Source organism: Lonchura striata, chromosome 3 (assembly GCF_050655825.1).
Source record: "Lonchura striata isolate lonStrDom1 chromosome 3, ASM5065582v1, whole genome shotgun sequence".
NCBI lineage: Eukaryota > Metazoa > Chordata > Aves > Passeriformes > Estrildidae > Lonchura > Lonchura striata.
The window spans coordinates 97,345,743-97,366,211 of NC_140705.1; the positions used below are offsets into that span (position 1 = coordinate 97,345,743).

At 36.7% G+C, this 20,469-nt stretch overlaps 1 protein-coding gene across 2 annotated transcripts in view; it reads left to right on the top strand.

Annotated features, from left to right (window-relative positions):
• The window catches only part of LIN9 (lin-9 DREAM MuvB core complex component), a 38,445-nt gene that overhangs the window by 12,099 nt on the left and 5,877 nt on the right, over positions 1-20,469 (top strand). For both annotated transcript variants that reach the window (XM_021536991.3, XM_085575900.1), the window contains 8 exons: positions 1,167-1,271; positions 3,167-3,300; positions 7,323-7,448; positions 12,296-12,453; positions 13,348-13,481; positions 14,388-14,507; positions 14,685-14,786; positions 19,572-19,652. In XM_021536991.3, the coding sequence (XP_021392666.1) occupies positions 1,167-1,271; positions 3,167-3,300; positions 7,323-7,448; positions 12,296-12,453; positions 13,348-13,481; positions 14,388-14,507; positions 14,685-14,786; positions 19,572-19,652 (960 nt within the window). The remainder of the gene's footprint in view (positions 1-1,166; positions 1,272-3,166; positions 3,301-7,322; positions 7,449-12,295; positions 12,454-13,347; positions 13,482-14,387; positions 14,508-14,684; positions 14,787-19,571; positions 19,653-20,469) is intronic.

Below are 20,469 nucleotides of genomic sequence, written 5' to 3' on the forward strand. Positions count from 1 at the left end.
TGTGTCTTTCCTGGTTTGTAATATCTACCAGGAATTAATGTTTTCTTCAGTGCGCTGCATGTGCTTAGGTGTCTATCACATACAGGGCACTTCCGTTACTTAAATACATTTGTTTAGTTATTTTAATAATATATATATAATTTACAGTAAGAGAGGCACATTTCCTGGCAAAGCCCCATGTTCAGATGGCATGGGACAGACAAATTTTTAGCTACCACTGACTAATTCAATGGAAAATATCTCTTTTCAAGCAGTTAACATGTCACAAATGTATAAAATATCTTTCTAAAGTGCAAATGCTTGTTAATGAAGTTTTATCTAACTCTGTTGATTTATTTTGTCTCTGGCTCTTCTGCTGGGTCACAGAATCTTCATGGAAGGAAAAGAAAAAGCTGCTTCCCCTCAGTGCTAACAGCCAGTCACACGTTGCTCTTTTGTCCTCAGTGAAAGCAAGAGTCTTTTGTCATAGGGTCAGATGTTGAGGAATAACTAAGTGGTTTTCTTTCATGAAACATTTGCAATATTATTTCTTGTTTTCAGTTAGCCTTCTAATTCTTTCTGAGCTATAGCAGTACACAAGTAAATTTCACTTAGCATAAATTCTAAATTGTCACATAACTTATTCAAGATGTAGTTTCTTCAGACTCAATCTTAGCATTTTGCTATGCAGACACTTTCAGTGAGTTAAAAAAACAGCAAACACACATCACTTTATTAGAAAATTCATGCCAAAATTCTGTGGAGCTGAGAACATGCAAAACAAATACAGTGTTTGAATAAAGCTTTTTTTCTTTGATCCAAAATTCAAAATAAATTGTTTAACAGATGTACTACTTATAACCAAGGCAAGCTAAGATACACAAGTGTTTAGACACCTAACTCTAATGGAAACAAGTGGGAGTTAGGTTCTAAATACTTCTGTGAAACTGGGCCAGCAGTGTAGTAATGGTTATAGTTAGCACTGGAAAAGCCTGGAATCTTGAACTCCTTCTTCTCTCAGTCCTTAGATCTCTGAGTGCTAGGAGGCACTGTTTATTGTGTACTGTGTGCCTGAAAACCAAACAGGTGACAAGAGAAGAGGCATTTCATTCCTCTCACTGTGGATCCTGTGCATAAACAGAGAAATCAGCTTTCTTGCTTGTAATTCTTAATTTTGTTCCATACAGCCCTTCAGAAATTCAAAACGGAGTCGACTCTTCAGTGAAGACGATGACAGACAAATAAACACACGGTCACCCAAAAGAAATCAGAAGGTTGCAATGGTTCCACAGGTACCTACATACATGTATGGAGGTATTTTTACCAAAAAGGGGAACAAGCCTCTCTGCTTCAGTTGAAAGTTAGAATATATTTGCTTTTCAAGTTGAATTTTTGGTTTATGAATCTTCTTGTTAGGAAAACTGTTGCTAGAAGTAAGCCACAATTCAAAACAGATTAATATTTTTCTTTCTTACAACTGGTTTGTAAGAACCAGTTTATAAGAACTTTCTTACAACAAAGTTAATTTATGGGAGTACCTGTTTTTTGTGGCCTTGGACATGAACACACAGAGCTAGAAAGGATTCCAGACTAACTGCCTGTCATGCTCCTGCAAACAATAATCTCGTGTAGTCAGCATAAATTTATTCAGTTTCATTTAAAACTGCCTAAGTTTTTGCACTGATTATATAATTGAGAAGGCTGCTATAGAATTTAATGTATCCCAGCAAGTTAAGGACTTGCTCTAGATTTGTAGCCTAACTGTTTTCATGGCCATCTTTACCTTCTTGATCCTGTAATGCTAAAGTCCTCAGTTAAGAGAGCTTGTTTTTCCATCCTCCACTTGTTTGTCCACTCCCTGATATACCACCAAAAAGCATCTGTAATTTGTCAGCCTTTATTTGTTATGATAGAAAGGGAAACATCTCTTAGTCTCAGTGAACTGACTCTATAGTACCTTTGTCATCCACATCACTTCTCTGTGCCATCACCTTATGAGGCTGAATTGACCTCATTGAAAAAGTACTATTTGAATACTGCTCTGATTTGCCTTCTGAGCTGTGCTGTGCAGTGTCTCATATGAAAAGCTTGGCACTCGCCATTTAGCTGAGGTGAGAACCATGACATTTCTCTTCACTACCATGATTTTTTAAGAGTAGAAAATTCTGGTAATGTTCTAAACCCAGTTGTTTCTTGCTTAAATGTCTGATTCTGGAGGTCCAATGACTGCCAGATAAATATTTGTGAGGGACTGCAGCTGTTGTAGTTCATAGATCTTGCTGTCCCGCCAGGCTTTGTTTCCTGGAGTTACAGTGGGAGAAAGGGACTTGTATCTAGGGCAGCAGCAGCCAACAAGGTGCCTACCTCATGCTTTATCTTATTATTGCTGCTACTAAAGTCCAAAATACTTGGAATGTTTGGGGAAGGATAACAATTGATGATGGCATAGGGACCCTGTTAAACCTATAGTCTCAAAAAGCTATTATTTTTTGCAGAAGAGTTTTTCTTTCTGTCAGCTCCATCCTTGGAACAAAATTACAGATTTTTTTTTTTTTTTGGCCTTGTTTAAACACAGGTCTATTTATTATCCAAGCAATCTAAGAGTGTCTTTTCCATGATTTATCAAATAGCTTTCAAATGTAGTTAAAACTTGATTGCTCATTTCTCTTGCAGTTTTCTAAGCAGACACTCTGCTCAAAGCTTTGACTGTGTTACATTCCTATCCTAGCTGCATCCTCACCTTACAAAGAGTGGGCAAGAGTAGAAGTTCTAGTGCAAATCAGGCAGGTGCTGTTGCTGGCATCTGAGCTACAACACCAATTATGCTCACCTGAGACAGTCAGTGGGGCCTCAGAGTTTTGAACTCTGTATGTATTTTGGTGCCATGCTGTTGTTACCAATAATGTAGTTTGCAGTGCTGGAAGATGTTTCTGTTAAAAGAGCTTTGTATGGAAATAATGGTATTGATCCTGTTAAAATTTGCTGTCTGTTCTGTTTGATTGCATTGCTGATATAATGCAGTAAGGGTTGTTACAGATCTGCAAGAAAAATATTGCCATGAAACAATATGTGCAGATTTTTATCAGGAAAATCTGAGTTTTTGAATACTGAAAAATACTAGATTCTGTTTAACTGTTTCTTTTTTTTTTTTTTTTTTTTTTTTTTTTTTTTTTTTTTCACTACATAGAAGTTTAGTACAACAATGTCCACACCAGAGAAGAAAGTGTCACAGAAAATTGGTTTACGGCTTCGGAACCTGCTCAAACTGCCCAAAGCTCACAAGTGGTGCATATATGAATGGTTCTATTCAAATATAGATAAGTATGTTTGTTTTGTATAATTATCTCTTATTAGTATAGAAACAAGAAATTTTCTGAAATTGAGCTGCATAGTTCCATATATTGGTTAGATACTCCAACTTATTCTTAAATTACTAGTTACTGAAATCGGTTTTGTTTGGTGGTGGTGGTGGCTGTTTCTCTTTTTTCTAGTGAGCAATGTATGTACTCTTTGTTCTTTGCAATTACCAACTTCAGAAAGTCTCCTATAGAAAGCCTTCCTTCATGGATATAATTTTCTTTTTATCACCTCTACCAGATACCAGATTTTATTCATAATGCTTTTAGCATCTGAAACATGAAGATATCAGAACACTTAGACTTTTCTGAACCCTTGCATCAGGGCCATACAGAGGGGATAGGAAGGACACGGCTTCTTCATAAAGTGCTGCTTTCCTAAAAGGTGTAAATGTTGGTATTAAATATTTTTTTCCCCATCATTCTACTTTTATTGTCATCACTAACAGAGCTTCAGGCTGAGACTGTTGACTGGTCAGCTCTTGTGTGGATATCAGCATCCTGCTTGGATCTCATAATGTATTTCCTGGACTGCTTCTGCAGTTTGTGCCTCAGAGGTTTTGGCACTTGTTCTCTTAAATGCCAGTACCACAGCACTGTGAATTGTTTAAAATAAACAATTTAATGTCTAAAATGTAAAAAAACATTATTGATCAATGGAATAATAAAATCTACACTCTTTGACTAATAGATGCAACACAAGTATTTCATATTCTAAAGAACGGCTTCAGAGTTAAGCATTATTTTCCAGACTGTACAAACGAAATAATTACTGGTTTTTCTTCCTATTTTAATCACAATTGCTGTAGCTTTTTTTCCTTAACTGAGAAGGCAGTCATAGCAACAGAAAAACATTTTGGCATATACTCATCAGAAGTGGAAAAATTTCATGTCCATTTTAGTTAGTTTTAAATTCATCATCTCTAGGATTTAAGTCCTCTGAAATAATTAGTATTTTCATGCTTTTTCCACCCTTACTTGAAAAAAATAAACAAAACAAAAAACCCCAACCCTACTTATTTCTAGGAGTAATTTTAGTATGTGACATTTTTAATAATGTTTTTTACAACAGACCAGGAACTTCTGGTTTATTCTTTAAGAATTATCTACAAAACTGTAGGTCTATCAGTAGAATAGAATTTGAGTTTAGCAGGTAATTCTGAAATCTCTTTGATAGTTATCCATGTATGCAGGTGTGATGGGTTCTCCTTGGCAAGACCAGGTGCTCATCAAAGCTGCTCTATCACTCCTCAGCTGGACACAGGAGAGAAAATTTAACAAGAGAGTCAAAGGCTGAGATAAGCACAGGGAGAGACCACACCACTTACTGTCATGGGTAAAACAGACTAGACTTTGGAAAATTATTTTAATTTATTACCAATCAAATCAAAGTTGGATAATAAGAAATAAAACCAAATCTTAAAGCACCTCCCTTCTTCTCAAACTTTATTCCCACTACTCACCCAACCCGCCATAAGCACAGGGGAACAGGGAATGGGTGTTGCAGCCAGTTCATCACCTGTTGGCTGTCTCTGCTCCTTCCTTCCTCCAGGGAAGGAATCCCATTCCCATGGGAGCCAGTCCATGGCAAGGTTGTCTAACATGAGTCTTTCCCACGGGTTGTAGTTCTTCACAAACTGCTCCAGTGTGGGCCCCTTCCATGAGATGTACTGCTTCAGGAGCAGACTGTGACTGTGGGTCCCCCATGGGGTCACAAGTCCTGGCAGAAAACCTGCTCCAGTATGGGCTCTTCCCCATGGCTCTGCAGTCCTGCCCGGAACCTGCCCCAGCAGGGGCTTCCCATGGGTTCACAGCCTTCTTTGGGCATCACCTGCTCCAGTGTGGGGCCCTCCATGGGCTGCAGGGACAGAGCTGTTTCACTGTGGTCTGCAGAGTAATCTGCTCTGGTGCCTGGAGCACCTCCTTCCCTGACCTTGGCTCGGTGTCTGCAGAGCTGTTTCTCTCAGATTCTCTTACAGCTCTGTCCTGCTGCAATTGCACAGGGCTTTTTCCCCTTCTTAACTGCGGGATTTCAGAGGCACAAGCCACCATCATCGATGGGTTCAGCCTTAGCCAAGGGTGGGTCCACCTTGGACCAACTGGCCTTAGTTCTGTGGGATATGGGAGAAGCTTCCTGCAGCTTCTCAAAGAAGCCACCTCTGAAGACCCCCTCTGCCAAAACCTTTCCTTGCAAATCAAATACAACTTGTAATGCTTGTAAGATATGACCATGTTAAGATATTATAGCATAGTTCAGTAAGAGACTGCATATCTTTGGAAGGAAAACTTAGATATATCTTGTTTGGAGTGATATGATTCAGGCTTAATGAGAAGCTTTAAAAAGTTTAAATCACAGGGCTATCAACTGACAAAATATAGCTCACTGTACAAGTCTCTGAATATTTTAATCAAATTATTGCATCTAAAATTGAAATAATCAAATAAAATGTCATATCTGCTATAAGTTTTTAAAATATTTTTATTTCTACAACTGTCATCTGTGGTTATTAGATTATTGAAGCTATTTTACTTACATTCTCTGTGTACTACTGCAGTGGACTGTTTTCTGTAAAGTCCCAATGATTTTGGGTATCCAGAGACTTCTGAAGTGCTACTTATTACTACAGTGATCACAGGCCCTCAGAAGCAGATGCACCTGTAACTTGCTTCCACAATTTTCCAGAGCTTCTAATCTTGTGAATGCTGTGGGTTTAGAATCTGCCTGCTTAAGGACAAGAGTTCGTAAGAACAATCAAATACAGATTATCTTTCTCAAAATCCCCCCCCCCAAAAAAAAGACAAAACCAAATAAATACTAGGCTAATTATTCTTTATATAGATACTTTATGTTAGCAATAGTAAATATGATAAAATTGTACTGTTGTATACTCTTCTATGTCTGTTTCCTGAGCCTCATTGCTCATTCTTTTTGTTTTCCTTTCCACTTCATGCTGCAGCTGCAGATCCTCCTACTGCAAAGCTATTCGCTATCATTCTTGTCTGAGTTTCCTTATCTGTGCACCTTTCCTCTCTCCTGCCACCCCACAACTCAGTTGAAAGCAGTGTTGCTTCCAAGGTCCTCTTTGTTTTTTTTCCTGGGTATGTTCCTCTCCAAACCCAGTGCCCTGCAAAGAGTGGAGAAAAGCAGCTTTCTCTGGGATGCAGTTATCCTTTTGTTGTCGCCAGGAGGGATCTATTTCAGTTGCAGATAGTCTTTTATGATTAACTTTCTATTAGATGGGCATATCTGTTGCTGCTCCCTTGTCTCCTCAGCCTAAGAAGGATGTGGTACTACAAAGAAAAAGGCAGTCATAAAACAGAGGTAGAGATGGGTCATAGCATCAGACAGAAATTTCTAAGTTGTGTCTGTTCTCTGAACTGTCACTGAACTGTCACTTCTCTCATACTGATCCTGTGCTTCACCATGGAGTCATAGGATGCTACAATAGAAGTCTCACCTCTACAGCTGTAGAGAATGATGAGTTGGTTCAGTTTCCTGTATTTTGGAAAGCTCTGTTGAGAATTTGAGTTACAATTGAATGAATTGATGAAAAAAGGTACTGTCTGTCTGTTTCTCAGTACCATGTTGTCCTTTCCTTTAATCTCAATATATTTCACTCACTAGTTTCCTTCAGTGTGTTGCAGTATTCTCATGACAATGAGCTGACTGCTGAAGTTTCATTTGGTGCCTTTTTATCTCTTTTATTACAAAGCAGGATGAATAATGTGAATTTTTATGTAGTAACTAGGGAAAGGAGCATTTTTAAATGTCAGTGATAGTAAGAGTCAAAGAGCAATAGTCTTGGAAACTTTCTGATTTTTTTTTTGGCTGAATTAAAGTTGTTCTTTGAATAGAAGTGTCTTGTTCATGTGACTAATTTATATTAATTATTTTTAATTTGTTTCTGATGATGGATGTTTTTTGGAATCTTGTGACAGAAGTTTACTTAGTGTGGTTAACACGGGACTATAATTATGTTTCAACAGGCCACTATTTGAAGGAGATAATGATTTCTGTATATGCCTGAAAGAATCCTTTCCAACTTTGAAAACCAGAAAATTGACAAGAGTAGAATGGGGGAAAATCAGGCGATTAATGGGAAAACCACGGAGGTAATTTTTCCTTTCTTTTTTTTTCAGCTATTACTTACATGTAGTTTTGATGTTACTGAAATTATTCCTTTAAAAAATGTTGCATTCAAATATAAACAAAACAATATCTTAAGAGCAGTAAAACTCATTGTATTGAGGTGTTCTCTGAGCACCTCCATCCCTCACACACCCTATTCCTTAAATGCATATGTCCATGTAGTTTTTCATGAGCCTGTGCTTGAAATGTTCTCTTCCCACTCCAGATAACTGAGTGTCCAGGCTTTAACTGATGTGTTGAAGTTGTTATTCTATCTTTTATACTGCAGTGCTTCCTGGCCTGGAAGAACTGGCCAATTTTTCACTAAGGTTTTTTCTTCTGTCTATAACCAGCTCTTCTTGAGGAAAACAAGTGTACATTTTCACCTCATTTATTTTATTATTGTTTTTAAACCATTTTAGAGATCCTTAACTTTTTATAGATCAGGTATCAAGACAGAGAAAAGATAAAGTGCATTGTATAGAAGAAGCTAGGATTTAATGAAGGACGTAGGTTTTTTTTCTATTTTAGAATTTTTAATTCTTAAACCCTCTGATTAAGCTCAGCCTTTTCACAAAACCTACGCAATTTAGCCTAGAGAAGGCTAAGGGAGGATCTCATTTTTGATCATAAATATTTTAAGGGAAGGCATAGAGAAGATAGGGCCAGTTTTTTTTCCAGCATTATCTGGAAATGGAAAAGAGGAGAAGAGGGAATGGGCACAAGTGGTAGAATCTCCATCCTAAGATGTACTCAGAGGCCCTCTGGACATGGTCCTGGGAAACCTCCTGGAGGTGATTCTGCTGGAGAGGTTGGAGGAGATAACCTTTAGAGGTCCTTCCAAACTTGACCACCCTGTCATTGTATAAGTATTGTTTCATAAATTAATCAGCCCTTTATTTCCATAAATGCAAACACTAAAGCACTGAATCCATTTCTTCATAGATCACTGAGTCAAGTTATATTTTGCATGACTATTTCATCTTCTGTAGCTGCAAACAACATAAGTAAAAATTGTCAGTCAAGGGAAGGCAGCAGAGCCAGCTTGAAGATAGCTCCTCTTGAAAAGATGTTAATGTAATTTGAGCTTAACTTAGATAGCTTTTCCTTTGTCCTACTGGGAGAGAAATGTTGTATTTGGAGGTTAGGTCATCCATTTCTCTTTTGACTTTTGCCAGAAGTGGTTACCTCTGTAAAAGATCAGCTTGCCTCATTCAGCAGTCTGGTGGACCAAACTTCAGAGTCTTAGAATGGTTTGGGTTGGAAGGGAACTTAAAGGTTGTCTGGTTGCAAGGGATGCCCTGTACAGGAACCTTGCCTACATCAGATTGTAAATCCTATCCAACCTGGTAGATTGCAAACTTCTTTTTGTTTTTCAGGGGTTCTTTGGATTGGTTTTTTGCTTTGATTTTTTTTAAGCCATAGGGAGCATAGTTTTGGGTTAGATTTGAGGGATTTTTGTTCAACTATCAGGGTTATTTTTTTAAAAAAGAGAAACTTGTGGCAAAGGAACCAAAGGTCTAAATAGGCAGGGAATTGCTTTATCTAAATTCTGAAGTAGAAGTATTTGACTGCATGAAGAGTCTGATTGTTTGTTAATACAAACTTTGAATTACTGCTTTACAGCTACATAAAGTAAACATTCCTGATTGCTTTTTGTTTCTTTACTGATATTGTTTTTTAAATTACTGGTAGTCTCTTTCAGGATGTTGTGAGTGGTCTTTGGCCTTAGTTTTAAAAGACTTTGAATTATTCTAAAACATTTAAATCCTTTTTCAAGGCAATTTTCATCTATCTCTAGAGCAAAAATTTTTTTATTTTACTATTCTGTTTGAAATTTCTTCTGTCTCTCCTCATCATATGGAGGTAAGCTATATACCATATCAACACTGATACCTCCCCATAAGGGACTAGAAATAAAAAATTAAGATATTTTGCACCCCCAGTGTTGATGGCAAAGGATAATAGTGTCTCTATGATAGTTATGCACATGGTTGTCATTATTTTTTTTGCTATTGTTTAAATATATTGTGGTATTTTCTTATGTCTGCTGCTATCTTAAATGTCCTATCACACATCAACAGTGTGTTTGATTGGCACAGCAGTATTCTTCATGAGAGCCTACAAAACTTGTAAGAGTCCTGTAGACTGTGAGGAAAGATATGCTCCAGGAAAAGGAAGAGGTAATAGTTAGTTTTGTGTACTATTTGTAAACTTAATTTGGCTTGTGAAATAGCAGAGGATAGGAATTAAGCTTAGATCTACTTGTTCTGCCACTACATGATGGGGGTGATTCCTCTGTTAGTTCAAATTCTCACAAACAAAGTTAAAACTGAGAAGAATGTTTAACCTCTTAAGAAGTCTCTACAAAAAAACGAATGAGTTTGCAGTTTTGATCTGTATTGTAGTTTTAATCTTCATTTTTTCATAGGATGGCATGAAGATGGGATAACGTTTATTAAATGCATTTGGGGAATGCTGGAGTGGAGGTTTTCTTTAACAGAAGCCAGAAATATATTCCAAATACTTTCTACATGCATAGTTACAGCATCTGGGACAGAGACTTTTTAAGACCATCCAAGCTATCAGTAAAACAGTAGTTCTGTTGTAGGGACCTTCCAAGGTCAGTGATTAGTGTATCAGCATTTGAATTTGTGTTTCTAAGACCTTAAGTCAAAAAACATCAGGTGATATTTGCTGTTGCTAGTGCAAGACCCTGGACATGATTAGAACTACTAATACAAAGTGTATATTACTTTTTTCTTTTTTGGTTTTGTTTGTTTTTTTTTTTTTTTGCCTGTTTTGTTATCTCGCTGTGGTTAGCCATTCTTCTCCTCAATGGACTTGAAAAGCTGACCTCCATTTTGCAACTTGATATTCACAGCCCACTGCAAGCATTATTTCACACTGTTCCTCCCCAGTAGTAAATACGAAGTCAATAGCATTAATAGATATGAATATCCAAGCAAACTCTTCATAAGTTTCCCAACCACTATCCCTCTCTATGTCTGCCACATCCCTTTCCAGATATTTTAGTTTCCTAAGAGGACCATTGGAACAGTACATATTTCCAGGTAAACACATTCTGCTCTTCAGTGGTAAACTGGTGAGTGGGACGCACACCTACAGCCTCAATCTACAACAGAATTTCTAGGCTATACAAAAACTAGACTGTATTAGACTATACAAGGTGGTGAGTTTTGTGCTGATAGTAGTTGGAAAGCCTCATATGGGAGCCTTCGGTGCCGTGAATTTTGGCATTACCTGACAAAAGTACCTCACAGCTTCAGTTCATTCTTGCTTATGTTTTTCTTCCATGTCTTGCCTAGGACTAGGATCTCATTGTGTTAACTCTGGGATAAAACAGGTGGCCTATGCCCCAATAACTTAGAAACGTATATGATAAAAGGCAACTGATGTGTTCATACAGAGTGTGAAACTGCTGGTCAGTGTAAAATAAAATGTTCTTATCATCCTGGCAGCTTACTGCTTACAGTCTTGTACACAATGCCAGGAAGAGAAATCATGGAGAAAAGTGAAAAGGCTTTGTGGAACTCTCCCAGTGAGGGGTATACAGAAGAAAACCTAGGAATATTTGTTTCAGCATGAATAGGAGAGTAGTAGAAGCAGACATGGAAAAAGGAGCTGACTTCTTAGTAGTAACAAGTTGGAGATGACTGAGGAACATCTTGAAGGGATTTAAATCAGAAAATAATTTGTAGTGTAGTAAAGGGAACCATCAGCAGAGTTGACAATGTCTTCTAAAATAACTTCATAAAACAAAACTTCTTATTGGTCAGTAATCAATATATAACTGTATGAGTTCCACAGAAAATGTTTAGTCTGCATTTGAATGCAGTAAAACAATTAACAAAGGCGGGAAATTATTTGATAAATAACTTTCTGCAATCAGGCAGACTTAAAATAACATTACTGCATTTCTTTAAAATTACTTCTTTCATTGACACAAGAATAAAAAATCTCTTTTTAGTAAGGAATGAAAGACAGGATTGAGTTCTTAATGTGTTAATTTTGTGCTTTGTACTTATCTCCCTCATGAATCTTGCTTATGCAGTAGGCTAGAAATGAAAATTAATAAAAAGTAAGCACTTTGGGAGTGAGCCTTCCATCTTTTATATTGCATTTTAAGAATGACCCTACCCCCCAAAATGGGAAAGGGTACTACTACAGATGATCTGATTTTTACACAGTAGCCCAAGATCAAATAAACTTTTGCTATGATCAGTCTCAGAACAGTTCATCTGCGTAACAGATATTTTGGTGCTGAGCTGTGATCTGCACAGGTGCAAGGAGATGAGACAGAGAAATGTTCTTTTTTGTGCTGAGTTTGGTGCCCTTTCATACTCGGTTAGCTTAATTGAGCTAATAAGCACACATGAAAGGGATCTCCTGTGTATCAGTAAGTGCTGGCAGCCAGGGTGCTCACAGGAGCCCTCCTCACTGGATGCATTGAACTGGCATCCAGAGGAAACTGGAGCCAGCTTTAGCTTTGTTGTGACCCTAGAGGATCCTTATAAGCAGAAAAAATTCTAAAAAGTTGTACTCTTTAGATATACTAATGCAACAGCTGGTATTCCCGAGTATTGTTTTAAAAGAGTCTTTTTTTTTTTAAGGGTGAGAATTCTGAGGAGTAAGCTTGTCTAAATGCATTAAATGAGATTTTTTTCTCTTGAACACATCATCCCAAGCCTTTTCATTTTCTCGCACTGATTTTTTTAAACTGTGACTATTTATTTGATGTGCCTTCACACATAAATGTTTTGAGTGATTAATTTAAGTGTAACATATATTTTATCTAATTATATTACAGGTGTTCCTCTGCATTCTTTGAAGAAGAGAGGTCAGCATTAAAACAGAAGCGGCAGAAAATCAGACTTTTGCAGCAGCGCAAAGTTGCAGATCTTTCACAGTTCAAAGATCTTCCAGAAGAAATTCCATTACCACTTGTAATAGGAACAAAAGTTACAGGTACTTTCTTAAAACGAACAAAATAAGCAACTAAGTGTATTTTGCAAAGATTTTAGTAAGTCATAATCCACTTAGTGCACATAATTATAATAAATGTAAAACATCAAAAAATGCATTGGTTTTTTGTTGGTTCATTGAGAAGGTGCTTGTGAAGATTAGGTTGTATTTTTAAAACAGTGATAAGGTTTTGAGGTGCAAACTCAGTATAACTTACTATTTCTGCTGTTCAATTTGTAGGGTTTTTTACATGTCTAGTACATCTAACACATTTTGGAGAGAGGAAGATGCTTAATTTCAAAATACTGGGTGTTGTCTGAGTTTAAAATCTGACCTCATATAAAACCTGAACTTTATTTTTCCATAAATAGAAAACTACCTGTTTTGAAACAGATATAGAGTAGATATTGCAGTGTAGTTGGACATGTCTGCTAAACATGACATTGCCTTACTAAACAACCTTGCACATGACTGAGAAAGGAATATTATTGAAAACATTCCACAGGTTTTGCCTAGTTTTATGAAAATTTGAATTCCTCCCTCCTGTCTGATTTTGGTCCAGGTGCTTTTCACTTTAGCATCTCCTATTCAAGCCACTACTGTTCATTGCATTTTTTGTGTTGAACACCACTGCCTTTAGCTCTTGCTGAAGAGTAGATATGCACTACACTGCGTCTCCTTGACCTCCTAGACCTTAACTTTTGTAAAAAATTTGATAATACTTCTATTACATACTTTTTTCCTGGGTTTGCTATTTTCTTTTTTTCATTTAATGTACGGCCTTTAAGTATACATATAAAGACTTATTTGCAAAAGATGTAATAAATCTATTTTTTTGTTATTTATATCATAGCATTGTAACGTTTGGTTTCTTGGTTCTCCTGTTATTTTTTCCAGCCCGTTTGCGAGGTGTCCATGATGGTCTGTTCACTGGACAAATAGATGCTGTAGACACTCTTAATGCTACCTACAGAGTGACTTTTGACAGGGCAGGTCTTGGAACACACACAGTCCCCGATTATGAAGTTCTTGTACGTATTAATGGCACATTCTAAAAGTAGCTGTAATAAGAAAATTACATTTTAAAAATCCACAATGACGTGCTTTAATGAAAAATAAGAAAAAGTGTTACACCCAGGTGGTATTGTCATAAAATAGAAACAAGCATAACAGATGCATGGGAAATTCCAGGATAATAAAATTTTACTGGTTATGGTTTCACAGAGCAGGGTAGCCCTCTTTGATTAAAGTATAATGGCTCAGGGTGGAATAATTTACTAGAGCAACTGTTGTAGGCTGTTACAATAGCTTGAGTTCAATATGAAGAAATGCAATGAGTAGTATAAGATCCCAAAGAGAATTCTGCAATGGGATCCTGCCAGGATTTGCAGAAAATGTTCAAGAAAATCCTGACCCTTTGTGATTTCCCAAAGTCAGGAATGGCCTGTGGGAGTTGCAAACAAGTATTATGAATTGACTGAACTTGATTTTGGAATTTCTTGTGCTAATGAACCTACCCAGGAGGATGTTGTTTTGGTCAAACAGTTGGAGATTATCTCCCAGCTCCTAGGCTTTGTTCCTGCCAGACAGTCCAGCCTGGATTTCTGGAGGACCTCACTTTCTTTTGTATCTTGTGAGGTGCTGGATTTACATAATTCTTCTAGTTTCTGTCATGATCTGAGTCTGGAGTCTCCCTGTTGTGATTTGTCTGCCAATAACATTTTTGGAAATGTTCATGCCAGTTTTATTGGATGTGATGCCAGAACGCTTCGAAAACTCCTAGACCAAAACCAAATATTAATCTTTTCCTGCTGTTGGGCTGGAGTGTGGATAGGCACAGCTAGTCCAGATCCCAGAAACAAATTATGTGTTCCAAAAGGGTAAAAATTAATGAAACACTGAAGTATATCCGTGCCTTCCCTTTCCCGGTCTGGCAGAGTAATGAGCCTCATGAAACCATGCCAATCGCTGCCTTTGGACAGAAACAACGGCCCTCGCGCTTCTTCATGACTCCTCCCCGATTGCCCTACACGCCTTCACTCCAGTCTCCAATCACAGTGAGTTACTTTGTTCAAGTGGTGTTAATTACTGAAGTATTTTTGATACCTGTTGAAGCTGTTAAAAAGCCTTAAAAAGTTTCTGAGATTAATTTTCTGATGTTATTTAGCATGATCAAAATTTTACCAAAACCCTCTAAAAAGAAGCTATTCATTTAGATGTTTTATCCTTTATAGGACAGTGATCCTTTATTAGGACAATCTTCATGGAAAAACAAAATTTCAGGCACAGATAGTGAGACACTAGGAGGCTTTCCAGTAGAATTCCTCATTCAAGTGGTAAGTATTAACTGCAGGTCCTAATTCTGTTGTTTGTTGTCCTTTTGTGTTTATTCTGCCAATTCTTCTGCAGCTCAATGACCTTCTGTTAATTTATGACAGATATGGTAATAACCAAATTAACTTTTGAAGAGATGTTCATATTTGTTTTATATCCCCATTCTTCATTTTCTTACTTGTTTATAACCTTTGAAATATGTTGCTTTTCAGACCACAGAGGTCCTCAAAAGTGTCTTATTTTCCCAGCTCTACCATTTTATCTTAAAAAAAAGGTGTTATTTCTACATGCAGATGTTAAGACTTCTTTATGTATTTGAAATATACTTGCAATGTGCAAAGAACATTTGCCTATATGCATTATCATATATATTTTATGTTATATAATGTTCTACCCTCTTGGAGAAGAAAATCAGCACTCATTTCCATGCAAGCAAACATTCATTTTATAGATAGCACTAAACAGAAAATACTTTTTTGTCTTCACCTTTGTGAATTAATTCCTCAGTGGTTTTTATGTACCAGTTCAGAAGAGCACAGACAAGTAATGTTAGGAAGCTGAGGTTCACTGAATATTAAAACACATTGAAGCATTTTCCAGGAAGATGGAGGAATGTAATTGCTCATGTTGGCTTAGCTTAAGATCAGTGATTGAAGTCTTTAACAAGGAAAGCAGTTTTGAACATGCCAAAGGAGATTGGAATGATTCATGTTTAAAATATTAAGAACTGAGAAATAAAATGCCTCTCAGATTTTAAAGTCTGTGTAATTAGTCAAAAGAATAAATTTGTGTCAGTAGCTCACATGACACACTAACATTTGGGCCATTCAACAAAATGAATTTTGTTTGACAGTATCATCTATTCAGCTTTTTTAGAGGAAACTTCTATGAAGCTAATTTTGAAAAAGGTGGCATGGCATCTAGCTTAGCTAAGAAAATTTAAAATAGATGTAGTTATTGTAAGCTAATTATGGTAAAATTGAAATACACAAAAGATAGACTTTTATGCAGCTAAACTATAACTGCAGTTGTCCCATTTGAGTCATGGAGTGTGATCAGTGAGACTTGGTAACTAAGGTGTATTGAGCTTTACATCTACTTAGTACATCAAACTGATATGTTTATGATGTTGTTTCTGCATTTTAAGTATGAAAATGTGTAATTCGTCAGTCACATATGGTTATGAATTACTACTCAGTATAAGGAAATCTGAGTTTTACAAGTATAGGCCTCTTGCTTGTATTACAAATGGTGCCATTTTACAAAGCAACCACATTAATATGTATTTTTGCTTGAAATTTTCAAAATACTTTGAACAAAATCAATACACAGATTTTTTATTTTTATCTGTTTGAGCAACAACAAAGAATCACACGGCTTAAACATTTATTGAAGGACTTGAAGGATTATTTTTAAGAATCACTTTTTTAATTAGAAGTTTGAGGAGGTACTGAAATTTGGTGTTGTGCAATACATGAGTCTGGTGAATGCTGATTATTGATTGTGCTGTATTCACCAGTCCAGATGTATTTTTATGTTAAGGGTTGCTGCTCAGAATGGTTTTTTAGCCTTTCTGATAGATGAGTATTTAAAAAAAAGTCAAATCCCTTTTTCTCATTTAATGTTGGTTTGGGAAGTAAATAGTCAAAACCAGTTTGATTCCAAGAAAATATTCTCAAAAAAACAATTTTATGGGAAGAATTCCAGACAAAACAGAAAATACAGAGCACACCTTGATTAAGGTTTCAACCCAGCCACTTATTTCCCTTATCTGAAATTCATTTCAAAGAAGAGGAAGTGAATCTAAAATCACAGGCATACAATGACAAATAAAGGTTAGGGATATTCTCCTTACCTGTATCTTGAAGTTGTAAGCAAACATTGGGATTTGTAGCAACTATTTTAGTCATTGTTCTATACTGTCTTAGTTTTTCTAAATCTTTGTATTTATTACTACGTATTACATTTTGACATCTGAGTCTGTGGACCAATGCATTAGAAGACTGGCTCAATAATTAGCATGATATTAAGAATAAAATCAGCAATAAATGAGTAATAATTTTTTTTAAAGTCTTTCGTGCTTAATTCATTATGTGTGTCCTTAAGTATTTCATATCATATATGGCAGTACAAAATCAATATATTGTATTTGTACATTCTAGCCAGTATTTAAATTTGGAGGACATTTTTCCAAGTATTCAGCTACAGCTTTTTAAATTTTCCTTCCTCCTTATTTTTGTTTTGGGGTAAAGAATTCGACTGGAAGGCAGCGCTGCAGGACAAAGCAGATGTTGGCAGGGTCACAGCATGCCCGGTAGAGGGAGCGCGGTGATGCAGCACGGGCACTGCAGTGACCTGGTGTCTGCCCGTGGGGAAAGGAGGGGTCTTCCCAACTTAAATGCAGGAGGAAAAATTAAAAAAAAAAAATCAGGAAAATCTGAAAATGGGTACTCGATTTTTGGATGATTTCTCCTTATGAAAATTTTTAAAACATTGCATAGTAAGTTATCACATGCTGCATTTTGAAATGCTCATATTTTATGACTAACAAATGAAATCAGAAGTGAAAGTCTAAACATTCTGGTTGGGTTGTCCCTTCATTTCTTTTAATGTGAAAAGCATTGTACTAAAAACTTGTTCCCAGTTTTTGAGAGCTATAAATTGCAACAGTAAACAGAATGAGTTATGGTTGTTACGAGTTACAAGTTGTTAGGCAAGAATTTCTCAACACAAAGAGGGCTAGACTGAATTACAGCATTCACTCACAGATGAAAATGGAGGTCCCTGAGAGAAAGTTGATGGACATGATAGAGTCAGTGAAAATCCTCAGAATCTGATTATTCTAATCACTGGAATATATCTTGGAGTAGGATGAATAGAAGATCCAAGCTCACCCAATGGAGAACTGGCGCTGTGCATCTTCACATATGTCTGCACGTCAAAGTAGAAGTTATGAATCAAATGCCTTGCAAATTTGGGGAACAAATTATATATTCTGCATTAATTTGGGGACTCATCAACTTCATGAAGGAGAAGAATGTGTTAGGCAGTTGCTGGATTGTGATGACAGCAGAGCTTGACAAGGAACTTCTTGGCAGCAGTGGCAGATGGCGTACAGTGCTTTTCTTCCTCACAGGTGTTTTATTGGCAAGATGAACACTTGTGTGGTGTGTTAGAAACTAGATCAGAGAGGCAATCCAAGTAATCACAAGTAATATTTTTAAACCTTTTCTTTCTTGCCCCTTCTGAATTTGTTTGGTGGGGGTTTTTTTGGGTTTTTTTGGGGTTGTTTTTTTTTTGGGTTTTTTTTTTTTTTGTCATTATCTCCTCTGTGATTGAGTTCTTCATGCAAAATACAAAAGAGCAAAAATGCAAGTGCTGTCACTGGGGGACAGCACAAGGACAAAAATGAGCAGCTGGACTTGGGAGGCTGATAACCCATGCAGTGTTGCCTCTGTGCCTCTGTCCATGGCTCACCATCCATTCATAAGATGCATCTGGCACAATATTCGGAGTAGAAAGAGAAATACTGATGCCATCTTACAGGTTTAGTTTCCTGGTGTGGCATTGAATGCTACTACAGGTTTCCTGTGCTCACACACAGGAAAGATGGCAGTGAATGGGAAAAGATACAAAAAGGGCCACAAAAGTTTAAGAGATGAAGAGCCCTTTAAGGGAGTGGAGTCTGAAAAGGCTTAGATAGTGCTTAGTCTGGTGGAAGAACAGTGGAGAAGAGATGCTTTTATTGTCTCTGAGTAAACAGGGATAAATACAAGGAGGGAACACTATATTTAGCTGAAAACCAGCTTTCACTGTTTGGGAGTTCTGAACAAATTGCTGTGAAGTGAAAAAGAACATATTTAGTATGGAAATTCCTAGACTATTCCTCATTAGCTGAAAGAGATCCTGGAACAATTTTCTAATCCCAATTACAGTTTGTAGGGGTAAGCAACCTGGCTGCATTAAGACTGAACTTAAAAATCACAAAAGGGATTATATATAAATGAGATGTGTGTTGAACTAGGAATTCGTATTTCTCCCAGTCACGTTTCACTGCTAGGATGTAGTTAACTCCTCTGGAATTTATAAAACCTGAAATTTTTGCTCTGTTTACTCCAGTAATAAAAGTGTTGCTGGTTGTAGTGAAGCTAGGATTTCTCTCAGGCCCTTAGAGTATGAATAGTTTAGGGGGTGATGAGTGTGTTGAAGGTGCTCACAGTGATTTCCACTCCAGCCTGCTAGGTCCCCAGGACAGGAGACACAGGGTATTCCCATTACAAAAGAGGGAAATGGAAAGCCCAGAGTTGTTCTGTATAAAATAGATCCAATCTCTAACCAGGGTTAAATGCAGGAGTTTGCACAAAGGGCTGGTGCTTGGTGGAGGGCACAGCTGAGAACTGTTGTGGGGAAAAAAGGTGTAGTAAGGTGAGTGATACTAATTGTAGTATTATGACCATAACACCCTTCACTCTCCTTCAGCCTGTTAAAAAAAAAGGTTCTTCAGCCTCTAGCTGGCCATAAATCATGTTAGTCTTCCTATAGGGAATTTCAGATGATGGATTTTAGCCCTCATCAATTTAGAGCACTTGGAAGCACCTTAAAAATCTTGGGAAAATCCATCATTTAATTTAAATTAATTTTTATTTCTGCTTCTTAATTTGATCAGCAACTGAGAAATACATTTTAAATTATGAAAGAAATAGGTATGGTTTTCTGTCTTGAATTTTTATGGTACTTCAAAACTGCTTAAGGACCTATTCTTGCTAAAAATAGTTCCTTTGTTTCAGACCAGGTTATCGAAAATCCTTATGATTAAGAAGGAACACATCAAACAATTGAGAGAGATGAACACGGAAGCAGAAAAGATGGTGAGAATGTTTTCTTTTTGGTTATTAAAACAGGATATGCTTTAACAGCTAATGCAAATAAATTGAATTAGGAGTATAGTCTAAATAAAATCTGTATTTTATTGCTTTCTATTACATGAAATGTCTTTATTATTTTTAAAGGCAAGTCAGAGAGGTCAGTTCATATATGATTCCCCTTTGAAAGCACTGTGCTTTGGAAACTGATTAATGTTAACATCAGAATAGCATATGTCAGTTAACACATAAAGTAAGGAAATACTATGTACCTTGAGAATTTGTCTTATAAGTTTATATGGTAAGACATTCATGCTAAAACTGTTTTGCAGATGGTAGATACTTATCTTTCTGGTTAAAGCAGTTACTCATTTCAGAGATTTTTCTGTAAAGCTCTGAGTGCCCTGGATTGGCATTTAAAGTTACGGTACCACAGCAGCTACAGTGTAATTAGCAGCAGCAGCAGAATAGTTTTTCTTGCTAGCTTTATCTAATCAGCAGTCAGTAAAACAAAATTTTAAGAGTGGCTCTTCTACCAACCATGGCTATAAATTAACTTGAGAAAGCTCTCAGTCTCAGCCTTCTGCCAATATCCATCCAGGCTGTTGTCTCTGCAGTGTACAGAAGACTAAAGGTTTGTGGAGAAGAAGAAGGAAAAACAGTTTGTTTATTTATTGAAACAAAACAGTTGGGGTTTTTTTTTCCCATGTAAAATATTTGAATTGAAAATATGTCTTATGTTGAAAGATGTAATTTATTGTGGTGAGATTTGTCTTTGTGCCTTCAATGATCATGTGCATGTGTGCATTCTGTTACTCTGCTT